General features: G+C 52.5%; 1 protein-coding gene across 9 annotated transcripts in view; it reads left to right on the forward strand.

Annotated features, from left to right (window-relative positions):
- Positions 1-19,174, forward strand: part of BCL11B (BCL11 transcription factor B) — a 93,571-nt gene that overhangs the window by 15,018 nt on the left and 59,379 nt on the right. For 5 of the 9 annotated variants that reach the window (XM_033850640.2, XM_073800067.1, XM_073800068.1 and 2 more), the window contains one exon: positions 401-769. The exons of 2 other annotated variants lie outside the window; for them this stretch is intronic. In XM_033850640.2, the coding sequence (XP_033706531.1) occupies positions 401-769 (369 nt within the window). The remainder of the gene's footprint in view (positions 1-400; positions 770-19,174) is intronic. 2 more of the 9 variants (XM_033850641.2, XM_033850643.2) reach the window with 1 other exon arrangement.

Genomic DNA, 19,174 nt, shown 5'->3' on the forward strand with positions numbered 1-19,174 from the left:
AGACACCTCTCTAGACGGCCCAGTCTCTGGTGAAACCAAGATGTGTGTGGATGTGCGGGTGGTCATGTGTGTGTGTCCCTATGCTGAGTTGGTGGTGGGGAGGGGAGGCGGAATTGGCAGGAAATAAACTAGAAAGCCGTAAGATCAGTACCACTTAAGCAACAACCTCTGGGAGCTGCAGCGCTGCTCCGGGAGCCTCAGTTTGCCCATCTGTTGCACGCAGGATGGCGAACCCCCTGCCTCCAGGAGTTGTGGGGAGGACGTGGTGACGTCTAGCATCCTGCAGCGGAGGGGCCTGCCTCTTGGTGGGGAAGGGTTGGAATGAGCGCTGGGTGCCTGTGATTGCCTAAGCCCATCTTGTCTTCTCTGCCCCCCCCTCCCTTCTCCTTTCTCTCTCCAGCAGAGCCTGAGCATGTGGAGGCCACCATCCTCGAGGAAGATGAGGGTCTGGAGATAGAGGAGCCCAGCAGCCTGGGGCTGATGGTGGGGGGCCCCGACCCTGACCTGCTCACCTGTGGACAGTGTCAGATGAACTTCCCCCTGGGGGACATCCTGGTTTTTATAGAGCACAAGAAGAAGCAGTGTGGCGGCAGCCTGGGTGGCTGCTATGACAAAGGCCTGGACAAGGGCAGCCCGCCGCCCTCCTCACGCTCTGAGCTCAGGAAAGTATCCGAGCCGGTGGAGATCGGGATCCAGGTCACCCCCGACGAAGATGACCACCTGCTCTCACCCACGAAAGGCATCTGCCCCAAGCAGGAGAACATTGCAGGTATGGAACGTTGCACTCGTCTGGCCGCTGCCGAAGCCGCCTCTCGGGTCCCAGGCCTGCCCTCACCCCTCGCACTGCGGGGGGGCTCGCCCTCTGTCTGAGGGTGCTGGTGCTGGGAGGGCCCGGGGGCTACCAGGACGGGGCCACAGGTGGGCTTGCCCTTGCCGTCCAGTGACCCTCAGGAGGAGACGGGCCTGGAGCTCGCAGAGGCCCGGTGGGCTGATGGTGGTCGCTGTGCTTTTGGCCGCAGGCTCCATGGTGGGGCCTGATCCGTAGGCGGCCAGGAGGACAGGATGGACGTTCGGAAGGCTAGTTGGCCCTCCCTTTGCAGGCGTTCTTGGCCTAGTCTCTGGCTTTGGAAGCAGATAGTCTTGGGTGGAATTCGTTCTTCACAACTTGGACAAGTCAGTTTCCACATCTGCGCAGTGGAGCGAATGAGACCCATCTCGTCGGGGTGGTTGTGAGGCTTATGAGATGTTGCGTGTGGGTGGGGCCTTCACTTCTCCTCTGCTCTCTGGTCTCCGTTTCCCATCTGTCGAAAGAGGCTCCTTCTGATGTTGCCTGGTCCTAGGCGTAGGTCTGGGGAGGGGCCTGTGAGAACTTGCTGGAGCACGTGCCCCTTGGGGGAGGTTGGCCGTCCCTTCTGCCACGCCCACTTGGCCGGTCATCTGGACAGCTGGCATTTAGCACCTGAAGCACAGGCGTAGAGGCTTGCGTCCTCGGGCAGGTCGGCTTACGCATCAAGTCCCGTCCGGGTCAAGGTCACGGCGCACCAGAGCCTCTTCCAGGGAGCCTGTGCTCTGGGCAGCCCGGAGTGTTTGCTTCCGGTTCATACTTCTGAGCTCAGGGCCCTGGCTGGCCTATGTTTCCTAGAAACAGCAGTCTGTCCTGCAGCAAGACGCTATCGGAGTTCGTGCAGGTGAGGGTTTAGACCCTGCCGATAGACTTTGGACTACCTTCAGGGTCAGAGCCTCAGTTTCTCCACGTGTCACCAGGAGGGACGATCCCGGCAGGCCTGGTGTGTGGGTTAAAGGAGCAGAGCTCCACAAATGCTTTGCTGGTGGAACTTTTCTCCTGGGGGTCCCTTCTGGTGTGGCAGTGCACAAGCAGCTGCTTGGCTGGAAGTTTGTGTGTCCATCTCCACCGTGTCTCGGTCCAAAGCAGACTGGGTGGACTGAGGCTTTGGGTGGTCCTTGTGGGGTGAGCCTGAGGGAAGTGGGGCACTCTGCTGAGATGGGTGGGCATGGCCAGGAACCCCCCATCACCCAGCAGGCAGTTAGGCTGATGCAGCAAGCCCAGCTGCTCTGTGGCAACCACCTGGCAGCTCTGTGACCTTGGGCCTCCCTTTGCCCATCTGTACAGTGGGATTAATGGACTCTCTCTCCTGTGAAGAGACTGCGGTGGTGTGCAGATTCCTGCAGGCACCGGCTGGGCCCTGGGGAGACCCCGTCTAACCAGACTGGCCTGTGCGGCTGGCCTTCTTGTGGGGTGTCCTAGCACGAAGTCTCCCACACTCTTAAGTTGCCAAGGGCCTTGAGAAAAGTGTCTGACATGTTCAGGCCAAAGTAAACCCTGGTTTCTCAGAGCACCGTGTAGATCTGAGTGATCCTTCCTTAGGGCCAGAGCCATGATCCACAAAGGTGCTGGGCCCCTTTTGTCTGTGTTTCTTTTCTTTGTCTGACGCGAGAGGGATAGTTCTCACCAGCGGTATAAACACCTGGCATCAGTGCACACAGACCTTTCAGGGTGGCTTCTGCCGATGAGACGGTCCCCTATTCATGTTTCAGTGGAAGGGCTTTCTTCCTGCTTTCTCCAGAACCCATCCGAATCCTCATTTCGCATTGAAGGTATTTTCCAATGAGAGGCTGCAGATCATTGTGGGTAGGTTTGTTTGTTTGCAGATCATTGTGGGTAGGTTTGTTTATGATTTCATAAACGTTAATCTTCAAGGCAGCTTTGTCCTCACCCCCCTGTCCCCCCGTCCCCCACCATCGCCCCCTTTTTGGGTTGTAATACTGCAGTGGCCTACAGTATTTTTATTCTATGTGTGACGAAAGATATTCTTGGCCCTTTCTGTTCAGCAACAGGACGAATGGATTTCTTCATTCTTGAAGAAATATGTAAAATAATCCCTTAGAAGTCTAAAGAGATATGTTTGTTCAAAGCATTTAAAATGTTATTTTAATCGAAAGCACAAGACAGTCTCCATGCTGTGTCAGCTGAAGACGACCATTCCATTTTAACAGCCCATCATGCTCTTTCCTTCCCAGTTTCCCTTTCTGCTTTTTCCCCTCCCTACTTTGGCACCAACTTTTCTTTTCTTTTTTTTTTAATAAAAAGGAAAGATTAAAGCACAAAACTTCAGTGGCTCCAATGTATAGTCATTTACTATGGTGGGAGCATTAATTATTTTAGCTTAATTGAATTCTGAGGACTGCAGGAGTTGCATTTTTGTAGACAAGCCCTGTTTATTATTTCTCTGTGTAGATTAACAGTAAAGGAAACACAGATAACTTTCAGTTATTTATTGTAAAATAAATGTGTCAATTCATGTGCAAAGCAAGCTGCTCAGAGATAATTGAGCCTTTATATTTTAAGAGGGGGACTAAGAATTACAGGCGCTTCTCCACCCGGGCTTCCGGAAATCCACACAGCTGCTGCCCCGGCCGCTGGCACCGCTGGCCTCGCCCAGGCCTCTCCTGTCCCTGCTCCCCGGCCGTGGCAGGGGCATGCTCCGGCCAGTCCGTGCTCCGCTGTTGTCCCCAGAGCTGGCCCCGCTCGGTAGCTGGTCAGGGCGGGGAGGGCTGATCCTTGGGACTCCGCCTCTGGCTTGGCTGTCTGAGGCGAGGTGCCCAGGTGGTCGTGAGGGTCCCGCCTTTCCTGGAGCCCACAATCTGAGTGTGGTCCAGACAGGCAGGTCCCAACTCTCCTCCTGCCAGGTGCTTCTAGAGGCAGGGCTCCAGAGATGGATGGGCAGGGCTGGCCTGTAAATATGTGGGATCCCTTCCACCGTTGAGGGCAGCCCCAGGGTGAGAACTGTGTGGGAATTCCGTAGATCATGACACCAGGGTTGGACCCTTTCTTGGAGGTGGTATTCTGGAGACGGGTATAAAAGAAATAGTTAATTCTTCCTTTTTTATTTTTTTTAATGATAGAGAAGTAGGAGAGTAGAAGGAGGACGTTTCTGAAGCCTTGTCTCCTGGAGGATATTCATTCATTCATTCATTCATTCATTCAACCAACAACTGAGCACCTACTGCCGTTCCCCCACCCCGGACATCCCCACCTGAAAGAACATCCAGGGGGTGGGAGCATGTGGGAGGATGGCCATCTGGGCCGCTGCTCTGTCCCGCTTGGGGGACACGGCCGGAGTGTGAGCGGCCCTGCCCTTGATGTGTGCGGTCGAGGCCCGGGGCGCTGCTCCTTGACCATGAGCTGCGGGTGGAGGAGTCCCTGGAGCTTGTGTGCAAGGCGCATCTGCAGACAGAGGGCTGGCATGGGTCAGAGGTGAGGGCTTTGGCTGGACACCTGACTCAGGGGCAAGCATCGGATACATGTCTGCCGGAATAGGAGTTCTTTACGTTTCTCAAGATCCCTTCGTGCTGCATTCTCCCTGCCTCTGTGGAGGGTTCTGATGGAGCTGGGGGACCCATGCATCAAGGGGAGCAGGAAGAGGAAAGCCTGGGAGGGGAGATGAGTGGGGCCCAGGCTTCGCCAAGAGCATGAGTCTCTGAGCTGTTATCTGGGATGGGCATCCTGGGAAGGGGTGAGGAGAAGGGGGTATAGGGGTGTCCAGGTTTGCGGCCTCCACTGGAGAGCCCAAGTCTGCGCCCCACCCTGCTGCTTGCCGGCCCCTCGCATTGTGAGTTGACCTTCTGAGCTGCAGCTTCCTCATCTGGGAACCTACCTGACAACACTCATGGCGTTTAAATGACATGTGCCTGGTGCACGGTGCAAGTACCGCAAATATGAACACCCTCCCCCTTCCCTCACGGATGCTCTGCTCTCTCCCTGGCTCCGTCATCTCCCGGTGTTAGTACTGTAGGTCTCCCTGGGATCGGGGAGAAATTTCCATGGGGTTCTGAGGATGCCATCATCAGAAACAACCTCAGGACGACTGTCGCGTCTGGTGTGTCACCCCTCCTTCCCCTGTCTCCAGTCACATTACTGTCATATGGTGACAGCTCTGAGGGCGGGTCGCCCTGGGGGTAGGGTCCGGGGGCGGGGGGGAGGGGGGGTTGAAGGAGCACAGGCTCTGCTGCCAGTCGGCCAGGGTGGGATTTACGCGCTCACCCAGGCAAGTCACTTTACTTTTCTGGGCCTCAGTTTCCTTGTCTGCACTTACTTTTTTGGCTTCAGCTCAGAATTCAATGAGGTGAGGGTGTTAAGCGCCCACCTAGCACAGGGTCTGGCCTTGGATAGACCACTGAGAAGTGGAAGCATCTAGAAATCTTTTAAAAGAGCGTGGACCCTGCCTGGTGGCATAAGGTGCTTGCTTTTCTAAGTCAGAACCTTGAAAACTTACTTTGGATATCTCTCTCAGCCGTTCTCTCCAGATTCCTCCTTAGAATTCCTATTTTATAGCCCCCGATCACAGGTGTTTTATTTTTGCATGTTATCACTCCTTCCGTAACCAAAAGAAGCTATCACGGAAGGAGCGAGCTATCAGAAACACGTTTGCCTTTTGCCGTTTTTTTTTTTTTTGTTGTTGTTTTTTTTTTTGCTCCTCCTCCAAAACCCCAAATGTCAGATTTCTGGAGAAATGCAGGAGACAGGCAGTGGGTGACAGGACGTGGCAGGTCCCCCTGGGCTGGAGGTGGCGGGCAGGTCCTTGGTGTGACGGCTCCACCCGCTCTGTATGTCTTTATTGGGAACCCGGGAAGGGCCGGGGGTGTGTCTGCGGGTAGGGGGTGGGGTTCACGTAGCAGGCAGGGCACAGACCAGAGCTTTGGTTTGGGGTCCCAGTGACAAAATGCGTTGCAGAAAAGGGCTTCTGCTCAGCTGGAGGATTTACGTGCTGCTCTGAGAACGTTTGTTTCAGACTGTAAAAAATAAATAAGTGTGAATAGAAGAATATTAGCTTGGCCAGTGGGAGGAACTAAATAACTTGCTTGTGCTGGAAACTGGAGATAAACCCCACTTGCAGGTTGTCTTAAAAAACTTGCATTTGATATATTTAGAGTTGTTATTTTCCCTTCAAATTAAGATTAGTGAAATCCATGTGTGCTGGGGCCTGGATTATCTTTTTTATTATTAAATCGTGACAGCTAATTACTAGTTCTGTCTGCACCAAGGAGTCATGGAGTGTTCTAGACATGGCCCTGGGCTCCGGCTGGGGTGCTGGGCATTGCAGGGCTGACCTCAGAGCTTGGGCAGGGCCTGTGGGTTGTGGGGAAGAGGGGGCCAACTTGGTCACCCACACCGTGCCAGGTGCTTTTCTTGGGTTATCTCGCCTTGAAATAGATGTCAGTCTTGAAACAGATACCATTAACCCCACTCTGAAATCTAGATATTTCTAATCCCACTTTGAGCTGGGGCTCAGAGAGATTAAGGGACTTTCCGGAGGTCACACAGCAAAGTGGAATCAGATTCGGGTCTGCCTGGCTTCTTCGGATAGCACAGGGTGTGGAGGCCTTGAGGGAGAAGAGGGATTCTAATTCTGCCTGGCTGGTGGAGCCATTGGTGGCAGGTACTATCTCTAGACCCCATTCAAGGAGGTCTTTGAAGACTGTCCCGGGTATGACACTTGGAGATACTGCCAGGAGGCCTCAGGCCCCCAGAAACGTTGATGCACAGTCCCAGGCATCTTCATACAGTTGCCCATACTTCCTGGTGAAGGTGGCAGAAAAGCAAGCAATAAAATGTGAATTCAGATGGACCAGGGCTGGAATTTGGGTTTTGCCAGTGACTTGTATGACCTACAGCCAAATGTTCACTTCTCCAAATCTGTTTGCTGTACAATGGAGATAATCTTTCTTACCATTCAGGCTTGTTACAAGGTTTGGTTTAGACAATGTATGCATATAATAGGTCCCTGTAGATTCTTAACTGTTAATAATAGAGCTGCCAGTGGGGTGCATGGGGGTTCTGGCGTCCTGGCCTGAGCTGGAAGGATCTCTTTGCTGATTCCCCATTCTTGCCTATTACGAGACTTGTCTGAGCTTGTGTAACTGGTTGCTGGCGGGGCTGAGTCCAGACCCCGTTTATCTTGAATGGGGACAGGTGACCTTTGGCCACACCAGGCTGCCCAGCCCTGCGGCTTGAGGCAAGCCATTTCCCCTCACGGAGTCCTGGTTTCCTCACCTGTAAACGGGGGGTGAGTGGTCCCTGTCCTGCTGGCCTCCCAGGGAGGCAGGAGATGGCAGGTACCTTGGTAAACTGTCCAGACCATGGCAAAGAGTGTCAGCAGCTACGCAACATGACTGTAGCACAGAGTCGTAGTTGGAAGTCGTATTGAATTAAGAAGACATGAAGTACCGGTCAGCTAGAGGGTCATTGTTTTCTCCCCTTTTTAGGTCTTGGACCTTATTATCTGTGATTTATATAGGTGGATCCCTGCTTCCAGCAGTAGGGCAGGAAGGGAGAAGGAAAGTAAAGCAAGAGAGTGAGAGGAAAAGGCACTGGGCTCCCAAGCGGAGAACCTAACCAGCATTCAGCCTCAATTATTATTATTATTATTATTAGGGTTTTTATTTGACAGTAAATAGTTAGTAGTTGCCTTAAGTTTTTTATTAGGCATTTGACAGCTTTTCCCCCCCTAATTTTCGTGCCTGACTAATGCATAACCAGCAGCTGTAGAATCTCTTTGGAGTGGGCTCTACGTCAGTAAGTTATATAAATAAGGCAGCCTGGCTGTCACCCCCTGTGCCCTTGGATTTCTCTTTTCACCGAGGAGACAAAAAGACTGAGTTTTTCATATTTGGATTTTTAATTTAACACATCCTTATTAGAACTTACAACATGCCAGTCACTGAAGGGTTTTGCACATATTAACTGATTTAATCCTCCTAGCAACCTCACTTTACAGAAGAGGAAACTGAAGCACAGAGACGTTAAGTCATTTGCCCAAGGTCACACAGCCAGTGAACAGGGGCCCATGGTGTAAACTCCGGCAGTCATGCTCTTTCCTGTGGTGAGGCATGGGCTGCCGGTGGTCATATTTCATCCCACGTTCCCATCCACTGTCTCTGCCCCAGCAAGGCGGTAAATCAGATATTACTTTCATTTTGTAGACGAGGAAACTGAGTCCTAGAGACGTTAGGCGCCTTGCACAGCCACCCTGTGAGTCAGTGGCACGGTTGTGTCTAGAAACTAGGCTCCTGGCTTCCAGCCAGTGACCTTCGCAGGGTGGCATGGGGTCCTCACCGGGTCATCTCCTGGGAGCCCAGGCCGCCTGGGGTTCATGTGGGTCTTTGTGGCTGGCACGGGCCCCTTCTGCTCCCGATTTCCACCCTAAGGGTGAAGCTCCGTGATGGCCCCTGGGGTCTAGTGTGGGGTGCAGGAATCAGGACAGTGGACCCCCCAGCCCTGTCTTAGGCATGTCTGTGTGCCTACCGCCATCTGTGCAAAAAAACTGTCTTGTTAGGAGCTGACCCCCACCCAGGGTAGGGTTAGTAACAGGCAGGTGAGCTTATTGGATGCAGTGTGGGGAGGGGCAGGCCCCAAACCTGTGGCCCGCATGCTGTGTGACCTTGAGCAGACCCTACCCCTCTCTGGGCCTGAACTTCCTTAGCCAAAATATGAGAAGGAGCCCCCAGTGGTTTCTGACAGCTTCCGGAGCCTGGCAGCAGGGTAGGGGGTGGACTCCAACTTTCCACCTAAATTCCCTTCCTTTTTTTTTTTTTTTTAAAGAAGCCAAAAAGTTTAATTTTATTGAATAAAGCAAGTTTATTCAGGCACTTTCCTCATTTGTTACATATTGGGCTTGGAAGTAGGTTTTCTTTGAAGAAATTGGTGGCTGAAAATGAAAACTGTTACACTAAAGGATAAACAGGGTCTCCTTCTGCTCCAAGCTGTGAAGATTCTTCTGGGAGGATCTGGTGCACGCACTGTGAGACTGATGGAATCTAGGCTCGGGGTACCTTGAGTGCCCAGGCCCCTTCTGGGCACTGTCCCCACTGTTGTAGATATGGCTTGTTAAGAGGACCGCCCCGCATTGTATAAACCTCAGGTCCCACAGAATCTGGACCCATCCTGGCCCAGGCACTGCTAGGTGGCCGCCAGTGACCTAAGGGGCAGGAGTGTCAGCTTTGCTGGAATTGAGCCCAGGGAGGAGCTCCAGATGGCAGGGCGGGGCGGTTCAGGACTTGGAGGCTCTACACTGGACTCAGGGGTAGGGAGGCCTTTTTGGAGAAGGCAAGGCTTCGTTTTTTTTTTTTTTTTTTTTTTTTTTGCAGTACGCGGGCCTCTCACTGTTGTGGCCTCTCCCGTTGCAGAGCACAGGCTCCGGACGCACAGGCTCAGCGGCCATGGCTCACAGGCCCAGCCGCTCCGCGGCATGTGGGATCTTCCCGGACCGGGGCACGAACCCGCGTCCCCTGCATCGGCAGGCAGACTCTCAACCACTGCGCCACCAGGGAAGCCCAAGGCTTCGTTTTATTTTGTTTTTAAGTGGGTGTCCTTAGGGCTGTCTTCCTGGTCTGCTGGTTTTGCTCTGCAGGCTCCCCTGCGTGGGGGGCGCTCAGGAAGTAGGAGTCTGTGCTGAGGCTAGGTGGGTGTGGGAGGGGAGGCCTGGGAGGGAGAGGTGGGACCACTTGAATGAGAGACAGGTCTGGGAGAAGAGCTGCCTGCCACTGCTCAGACAGCATGGAAACTGGGACCCCAGGCTCCTTTGGGTGGCAAAACAGCTACAAAAGGGCCTTTCGTTGGACGTGAGAAGTCAGAATCCCCCCCTCCTGGTGTGGAGAGGAGAAGGCAGTTGTTTGGATGTACCACCAAGGGCGGGGTGCATCCCCCAGCCTGAGACAGCAAGCTGGTTCTCTAAGCCGAGGCAGTATTTGATCAGGGCTGCTGACCCTGGCTGAATACCCTGGGCAGCTTCCACCGCCTTCATGTTCCAAGTGTGGACACAGCCTTAGGTGTAGGCAGATGAATCCAGGCTCAAAGGTGCCAACAGGTGCATGGGTCCTCGCCCACCCAAGAAGGACCCGCACGTGCAGAGCCCCGCGGCCTGACAGCCTCAGTGCCTGGGCTGTGATGGAGCACGAGGGAGGATGCCTGTCTAACCCAGCAGTGTCCAGAAAACAGGCTTGTTCTCCTGACATCAGGTACCAAGGGGATCCTTGAAAGTAGTGGAGGAAACGCTGGCTTTATTTCAAAGGCTTTTCTGGGCCAGAGCATGGCATCTGGAGAGCATAGCCCCCAGCTGGGTTCTAGGGGTCCTCCCCTGGGGCTGGGGGCCAGGGACTGCCTGTCCTGGGCTCAGTGTGACCACAGTCGTCTAGGGTTCTTCCTCTCCCTTAAGGAGAAACAGGACAGAGCTTTGATGACCCCCTCCTACCCCAGCAACTGGCTAAAACGTTTGAGGTTGGTAGACCCCACAAAACTAAGTTCTCCAAGGGAGCCAGAGTGGATTCTTTCCCCCTCCCACCCCGAGTTCAAAGCCAGCCAATTAAGAAATCGAAACAGTGTGGTCTTCTCCCTGCATCACTGACATCACTGGCTTGTAAAACTTTCCCTGCAAAGGAGGCGAGGCGACTTTATTCGCTGGGAAAAAGAAGTATGTAATTTTCCTTACCTGGCCTGTGCTTCGGAGGGAAGGGGAGAGGAGACAAATGGGGCCTAAGACAGCAAACAAGGTCCACACTCTGGCGTCGGGGTCGTGCTGCCCGCCCGGAGCACGGCGGTTCCGGACACCGAAAGCAGCCTGCTGTGGGGATTGCCCGACTCCGAGGGGTTACGAGGCTGCCCTGCGCTTTGGGGCCTGGGTCGTTGGCGCGTTACGGGGGAGGGTGGGAAGATGGACACCTAAATCCTCCCAACTCTGAGACTGGATCCCTTTCTCCCGCTCCCATGAAACCAGCCGGCACCTGCCTCACCAGGAACGCAATTTCCCATGTGTCCTGACGGTTACAAAGTGTAAGACTCCTCTGGCCGCCTCTCCGGATCTCCAGCGACTCCCCCACCCCCAGCCTAGTCCCCTCCCCTCCCCCCGACGGTGCCCACCACCTGCAAACCATCCCCTCCCCCGTGGGAGGGGGCGGGGACGGAGCGCCTCCTGCCACACCGGCGGGGGACTTTAGGCCCCGCCCCCCGGGGCGGCCTCCAAGGTTGGGGTCCATTAGTCTCCCTTCCCTGCCAAGACCGAACACACAATGGCCTTCTCCACGGCGGGTGGTGCAGAGCTCAGGCAGGGGCGAGGGGGCGGCCGGAACCCTCCCCTCCCGCCCCTCCCCCCCGACCTCGTACGGGAAATGGGCGGACACTCTGGCAACTTCGTGACCGCTCCAGGGGCCTCCCCTGCGGTCGGTGCCCTTCTCCCGGCCGGTCCTGGTCCCGCCGGGGGTGCAGAGGCTCTGTTCGAGGGCCTTTGGGCGCGTCTGGCCCCCGCGGGGCAGCCGGGCTCGCCGACTCTCCAGCGGCTTCTCCGGTCTGCGCCCCGGGCGCGCGGCTGTGCGACCATCAGCCACTCCTTCCTGCCCTCCCGGCCCCCGGCCGCCGCCCACGTAGATTGCGTCTTCCAGGGGCGGGAGTGCCGAGGGGACTTCAGGCCCATGCATAATTCGGGGGCTTAATGGGCCAGCTGCCCGAGCTGGGCGGCGAGGGGCGGGCGGAGGCGCAGCTGACCCTGCCCGCGTCTGGCCTGGCCGGGAAGGCGCGCTCCTTTCTTCCTCCCGTGACAGCTCCCCTCCCCCTCTCGGCCCGGGTCCGTGGAAGGCGGGGGACGGGCGAGTCGTAGGGTTAGCCAAGGGGAGGGGGCTTCCTTCGCTCCTCCGTGCAACTTTTCCTCGGGGGCGGAGGCGTGCAGTGAATCGGAGACGCCCCAAGACCCGGCTCGGCTCCCAAAGGAGCCGGGGGAGTTGGAATGCAGGTTTCTTCGGAGCACTTTGCTGCCCTTGAGTCTTTCTTTCCGATATCCTCCCCCCTGGTCCCCGGCTCCGAAGCCGTCCGGCGAGCTCGCCCCTGGCCCCGGGCCAGCCCTCTTCCCTGGCAGCGCCCGGAGATGGATGGAGGCGGAGACCCAAGGTCAAGGGCGGGGAGGCCGCGGGCCCGGGGCCCCTTTGTGCGCGCAGGGCCGCCTTTCCTCCACCCGCCGCCGCCGTCGCCCCCTCCCCAGACCCCCGGCGTGCGCCCGCGCTGGCGACCTTTCCGTGCGTGGGGAATTGCATTTCAGGACTCCTGAAAACTCCTGCCAGTGGACCCCTCTTTCCCAACCGCCGCGCGCGAGGGGCGGGCCTCCTAGGCTGGGGTGGCATTCCTTCCCTGGCGTTGGTCCCGGGTCTTGGGGGCGCCTGGGGATCCCCTCTCCTCCTGCCGCCAATGCTCTAGAGGGTCGTGCCGCCCTCATCAACCCGCCTTGGCCCGGCCCGACAGAGTCCCACAGTTCCCTAGATCCAGGTGAGGCCCGGTTGGAAGGTGCCTCAAAGAGTTCCCTTGTGCCTTTTATGTCCATCCCGGGCCAAAAGCCCTGTCCCAGAGTGGTTTTCTTTGGAGTTTTGTTTTGTTTTTGCGGGGGAGGAGAGGGAGTCTGCTTTTCTAGAGGGAATTCCTGGGGCTGGGATTTTAAAGCACTCAGGAACAAAAGTGTTTTCCCAATTGTGTGGGAATGGAACCCTCCACTAGAATGGGGCACAAAGCCTCCTGGAATTACAGGGAATTAATGTCAGTCCTTCTTCCAGCCTGACCTCTTACAATAACCCCCCCAAAGAGAATTTGAATGCAAATGGTCACCGTCTTAGGAGTCGCTCTTTATTTTTGCTTCCTAAAAATTGGCCTCCAATTGTTTAAAGCACTCCAACAGGCCCTTAAAGACCCAGAAAAGCATTGGTTGGACGCCCAATGTATTTACCACAAAGCTCTTAAGAGAATGTTCAAACATTTCCCCAAAGCTGCTGCTCTGGAAATAAAAATGTATGCTGTTTGCCTATAGAAGATTAAAAGTTTACCTTCACCATGACAGCTTTTCTAGCTAGAATTGGAACCATGTCTCTATTTTCCATTATTCAGAAGTAGGTCTGAACCAAGCAGAATATATTTGCTGTAACGAGAGTCAAGGTAATTAAAAAAAAATGTATATACATATATATTTATGATGTGGGCTGGCGCAGATCATAACAGAATATTCGTATGGCACGTTCTGTGCTCTCCAAGGCTAAAGTGTTTTGTAAACAATGCTTTCATGGCATTTTGAGCAACAGTTGATCGCAAAAAATCTCAGATTTAGCTCACCCGAACTTCCAGCAGCTTTTCTGCTGAAGGCATCTGTCCATTTTTTTTTTTTTTTTTGAAAGGCCTACGGAAAAGGTAACAAATTCAACACTTGGGAACTCAAAGCTGCTGCCAGTCCTGGACAGGAAGGTTTTCATATCTGCCTGAACTTGCTCGTTGATTTCTCAGACGTCCGTTTATAACAGTTCTAACAAGATAGAAGCTGCCTTTGAATATCTGTAAATACGGGTAGAAGATCACAGTCCGACACTCATAAAGGGTCCAAGACCGAAGAGGCAGATTCTCATGTGTGATTAATATTTATGTTACCGGATTCTTTTACAGAAAGAAACATGAAACACTAATTATGGGTGTGTATTCGAGGGGCCTCCTCTTGGGTCTCTGCAGTTCCTTTGGAGGGATGTCCATTTCAGGATTTTTGGAGACCAGGTGTGTGTGTGTGCGCGGGTGTGATTGTTCATGTCTGGCCTGCAAGACAGGTAAACGTGTGATTGGCTGATTTGATGGCTATCGCGGGGAGGAGGAGGCCACCTTATTTCTGTTTTCTTTATTTTGACGGCTTAACAATGATAAAAATGACGAGTGATTTCTCCCGCTAGTTTTTTGGTCAAGGCTTGGGGCAGAGTGGTAGAAGGTTCTCGTTCAGGATCCTCGAAGAGAGCTCGCAGCCCCTCTGGGTCCTCTCCCTCCTCTGGAGGACACACACCTTTCAGTGTTGGAGTGGCAGGTGGGCTGCTTTTGCGGCATGTGGTTTTGAGCCGTGGGACAGGTCTGCGGGGCACAGGTGACTAGCCTTGCTTCGATCAGGAGCCACGTTCTGGAGATTGGCTTGCGAACGGGGGATTTCGTCGGCTGGATCGTGTGGAAATACCCATGGAATTGGTAGCCAGAGGGATCCCGGGGAGGCCTCCTCCAGAGGTGCAGTTAAGCATCTTCAATGTTACTGCTGTGAGCAATCTAGATTTTCTTAGAGGATTTTCTGTGAGCATGGCCTCCCAGGCAGCACCTGAGTCTGGGTTAGACTTGTGATCAGTATTAGCTGTTGCTGTTGTGCTGGGGGCCGTGTTGAAGCATCCTAGATGTAGGCAAGGACCTGCAAGTCTGAAATGGGTTTGTTCCTAAAAAGCGCAGGGCAAACCAGTTCATCTCTTCCTTTCTTCATCTGTAAAATGGGGCTATCCAATTGTTTAATGCGCCTGCCGCCCTCCAGATATGACAACAAATCATTCTGGAGGAGTGAAGTAATTGCTGATTGCAAAGACATCATAAAAGTGTAAACTGTTCTTGTTTATTAGTCCATGGGGGCAGGGTGACTAATTTGCAAAGGAAAGGAATCAAATAGCTACTTGTGTAGCTTGTCGTTTTCAATGGGAGGGGGAAGAATTGGGAGATTTAGGAGGGGTGTGAGGGGCAGGACTTGAATGTCCAATTTAGGAACCTAATACCGATAGGAAACACCTCTCCCCGTCCCCATTCATTTTAGGGAGCTGCCCCCTCTCCCTCAGCTCCTTGTTATTGTTGGGGACTGTCATGTGATTCAGAATCCTAATACAGAGTTGTTGTCCTTGGCCTGAATACACCAGAAAAGGTATCTTTCCTGACATTTGGTGTCTGGCCCCAAGAGAAGAGTGGAGCAAAGGGAATGTAGATTTGTGTTGGGGAAGAGTGCATACAGCAGGCAGCCTTTAAGTGCACAGTCTTGCTGAATGCAGGTGAGGAAGGAACTCAGTGCAGACCGGTGAGGAAATCCTCGGTTTGCTATACCACCACGTCACAAAGCTAACAAAAATTGGCATTTATGCCCACTGAGCACACAGCTGGCTGCACTGAAATGGTACCTTCACAGGGGAAATGGGAGGCCCCAAGTGTCCTGTTGGGGCTTCGTCTTACATTTTTGTTGCCGTTTTTCTTTTGAAGAGGCTTGGATTCTTTTTCCAGCAAATGCTGAATGACTTGAATTCGACTTTTAATAGGAATCACTTCTGGCAAAGGCCCCAGACCTCTGGCTTAGTTTTGCTAGTTGGAAAATACGGATGCTTTCTTTACGTATGTGGTCGGTTCACCCCAGGAGGGCTGAGACCCCAGGCTTGAGGGTTGGGGTCGGGGTGGGGGAGTGTGGCACTCCGCCTTCTCCACGGGGGATGCGATGGAGCCCTAGTTCCCTGGCATGGGCGTGGGAGCTGGAGGGGGCTGGAGGAGGCACGGCAGATCCCGTAGCCTGTGTTGGTGCAGGCTTGGAGCCAGAAGCTGTCTGGTGCTCCTTAATTGAATACAGAGCTTGGTCAATTCCACGTGGGCATGCGAGGGTGGGCAGGGAAGGCAGTGAGATTTCCCCCTGGACTTGGAAGCTCGGAACCCCCCAACCCGGAGGGCCTCCTTGCCGTTCCCTGCACCCAGCCCACGTGGTTTGCAAAAGAGGAAGGCAACTGTGGGGGGCTGGGGACAGGATCTCGCAGCTCCCATGTAAATATTGTTTGTATGAACTGGGTTTTCCATCTTTTGTTAGTGGCAGCTCGTTAATTAACCAGCAGATTACTGCTGCCTTCTTTTGACACATGCATATATTTTGGGGCTAAAGATTCTTGTTCTCCTAAAACTCTGAAAGGAGCCGTTCAGGAAGTCCTCGTCCAGGGCCGCCCCCCACTCCACGGTCCCCTGCTGTTCCCCCCAGCTACCCGCACCCCCCGATTCTGTCCCATCCTCCCCACCCTTCCTTCAACCCAAGCGGTCTTGTAGCTGTGTGGAGGACAGACGTTAAACACAGCTAAATAAATCATGTTTACGCTTGGCGCTCTTGGTAGTGAAAAATCTGTTGGCTGTTTTTACTTCCTTATTTCTCAGCATTTGCTTCCTACCTGTTTTTGAGCACATGCCCAGAAATAGTAGTTTTGTCAAATGAGGGGATAATGCCAGCCAGCCTCTCTTGCTGCCAAGGAAGCTGCTGGATTTTGCAAAACAGAGTGACGTTTTTTAAGTGTCACTAATTTTTTTTTTTTCTCCCCGAAGAAATTAGGATGTATTGTAGAATAAGGGTATTAAAATGCACTTAGGGAAGGGGAAAAAAAACCCCACTCAGTCACCTGCGCAGCACAGGGACCTGCGGCGAGCAGGCTCAGAAATCGTCTCACTTTTGTTTGCTCAGCCCGGAGAGCTGAGCCGGGTTCATTTCTGCCCCAAGACTTAATTTTCTCTGCCATTTTGGACGATGTGGTACAAAGATTTTTTCTTTTCTGTTTTCGGGTTGGTGTTGTGTCTGTTTAGTTTCGGAGGCCTCCTCAGCACGTGCTTTGCTGTAATCCTCTGAGGTGACAGCTCAGTTCTTGTCCAGGTTCGGGGTTTGGAGCTTGTTGGAATTCTAGCTACACTATCGTTGTTTATATATAAGAACAGCTAGGGAGGCCTCCCTTCCTTTGGGTTTTTATCCATAATGTTGTTTGGGGGGTATCTGAAAAGTCATTTTCACGATGTGATGCTGTTTGCTGGGCAGAGAATTACAGCCGAATATAGACTAGAGATTAAAAACAATTCTTTTTAACAGTTTCAAATTCAACACAATGGCACATAAATGTTGGGTGCTGCTTCCAGGAGTCTAGGCGGGTCTTATCAGGGAATCTTTGCAGTGCATTCAGTCTGAGGTCCAGGACATCAGCTCTGTTTCAGAGAGAGCCAGGGGAAAAGAAAATTACAACAAAATCAAAGTCAGCGTGCTCTGATTTCCCCCAATTTCTAATGGGAATACTCCGCAATAGAAATGATATTTCCATTGAGGACTGTACTATCGGTTTCTTTAATTACATTAAATGGCGGTGTAAACCTCAGCTGAACGTAAACCCCTGTTACAGCGACACCGGGAACGCGGCTAGATTGAATCGCAAGGAGCAATGTTATTGGTGTTAATGTGCTAACTATCTTTATTAAATTAATCTGGCGAAGTGTTAATTTTTACAAATTTTGTTGTGCACACACTGTACGTCACTGTTGGTGTGTTAGGAAAGGAAAATGATTTCACGTCGAAAAAGAAGAAGGTGGCTGTCAGACGGCTCCCTGAGAAGAAACATTTGTGATTTTCGCCATCAAATGCTACCTGCGCTGAAAGGAAGGCTCACAATATGTATATGAAATGCCATCTACATACAGAAAACTCAGTTAAAGGAAGTATTTTGTTGAAAGTAATTATAGGCCTGTTCAGTGTGTTTTAGTCAGTGACATTTCAGACTTGGCTTAGAAACATAAAGAGGCCATAGAAAGATTTTGTTCTTACGTGATGCAAAGCATTGAACCTCAGTGTTTTATATGTCCATTAGCAAAAGGTGAAAAGAAATGAAGGGAGAAAAAGAAGATTCAATCAACAACAAAATGCAGGGGAGAGCTGGGTTTTTTTATTACAATAGTAGAGATCAATTGCATGTAACTCTAATAAATGCAACTAAAACCAAAAAATGCATTTACACTGTAGCAGGGTTTTTTTTTTTTAATACAATTGGATTTTTTTCTTCTTTTTCTTTCTCTTCCTCCCTCCCTCTCTCCCTTTAGTATTTTTTAAAACATCCGTGTAATCGGGTTAAATTTCTAGTCCATCTAAAGCAAGGACCTCCACTGGCCCTTGTGGTTGTTGCATGTTCCCTTATTGCCCAGGGAGAATTTTATGGTCTAAAAAAAAAAAAAAGGCAGAGCTGAAAAAAAGGTTGGTGATACCTACATTCCTCAAATCCACAACTCCTTCAACACCTGGAATTGTAATCCCTTTTCCTGCCTGCTCCTCTCAGACTGAGTCATCAGGGTAACCTCCTTGCTGGGCACCTTGCTGGGCATTCCAGTGGCGTGGTGTTCTTTTCATTGGCTGGGCTGCCTTATTTTCGTTCTTAATTCTCTGGGATTCTCATAGTTCAGACTTTGTCCTGTGGTTCCACTGTGCACTCTGCACCTGGCAAAGCCAGTGTTGGGGTTGGTGGGACCTGCAAACCACGACAACTTACGAACTCACCAGTTTGTAAACTAATGTGAGGGTTCAGTGTTCCCAGGCATCCCTCAGATACCAGGCCCAGTGGATGCTGGTGCGAAACAAAAATATGCCCTTAGTTTAAAACTCACTGTAGGCGCCAAATCTGAAGAATCACCTCCTGGCTTATTTCCCTTCATGGGACACGTGACTTCTGTCTTGACTGTGGATTCCCCCCTCCCCCCTCCCCCCAGGCTGAAATGAATGGGGACATGTCTAAGGCCTGCCTGGCCAAGCTGGTCATTGGAGCTTGGCCATCTGGGAAAGGGCTGCAGGGTCCTGACCCCAAGTCCCAAAGTCTTCCTGCTTGAAATCCAAACGATTTAACCAGCTTCTGACGTCCGCGTATAGACGGAGCTTCTTGCCCAGGGATGTTTCATGAAGATACGTGCGTATACTGTGTGTGGCTCCTGATACAGCCCAAGAGAAGATGCCTTGAGGATCTTGCATACATTGTGTTTTAGGGCAGAAACTGCTGAAGATGGAAGCCGCTACCCAGCTTCTGATCAGAAGGCCCAAATCAGGGGGAAAGGGGAAATTCCTCTGCTAGGTATTGGTCGGCTGTTTTTGCTGGTGAGATTCACAGAATCTGTCAACTCTGGTTTGTCCTTGGCCTCTATAGATTGCGTGGAGTGCATGCGGACATTTTAACATGCCCACGTTGCTGATGTATGCGTGCCTGTGTGTGTGTGTGTATGCATATATGTACAATCTCTCTATAATAGATGAGCATGCATACATTTTTCTAGCTAGTGAGACACATGGTTTCACCTTCTGTTGTCCCCAGGCCTGCCCATTCCAGGATCGTGGGCTCCAATTTGGCCGACCCTTCCTGCTGAGGTCATCCCAGAGGACTCATACCTGTTTGTCTGTGTGTGTCTCGAAGCCACGGTGCCTAGGCCTTACCTCCCGGCTGGAGAACAAGTGATTGTGTTTACTGGCATCCCAGCAGTTCAGAGAGCTCCAGGGATTTCCCCGAAAGACAGCAGAAGGAGAGTTGAAGCTGTGCACTTTCTCCT

Source organism: Tursiops truncatus, chromosome 2 (genome assembly GCF_011762595.2).
Source record: "Tursiops truncatus isolate mTurTru1 chromosome 2, mTurTru1.mat.Y, whole genome shotgun sequence".
In the NCBI taxonomy this organism is placed as follows: Eukaryota; Metazoa; Chordata; class Mammalia; order Artiodactyla; family Delphinidae; genus Tursiops; species Tursiops truncatus.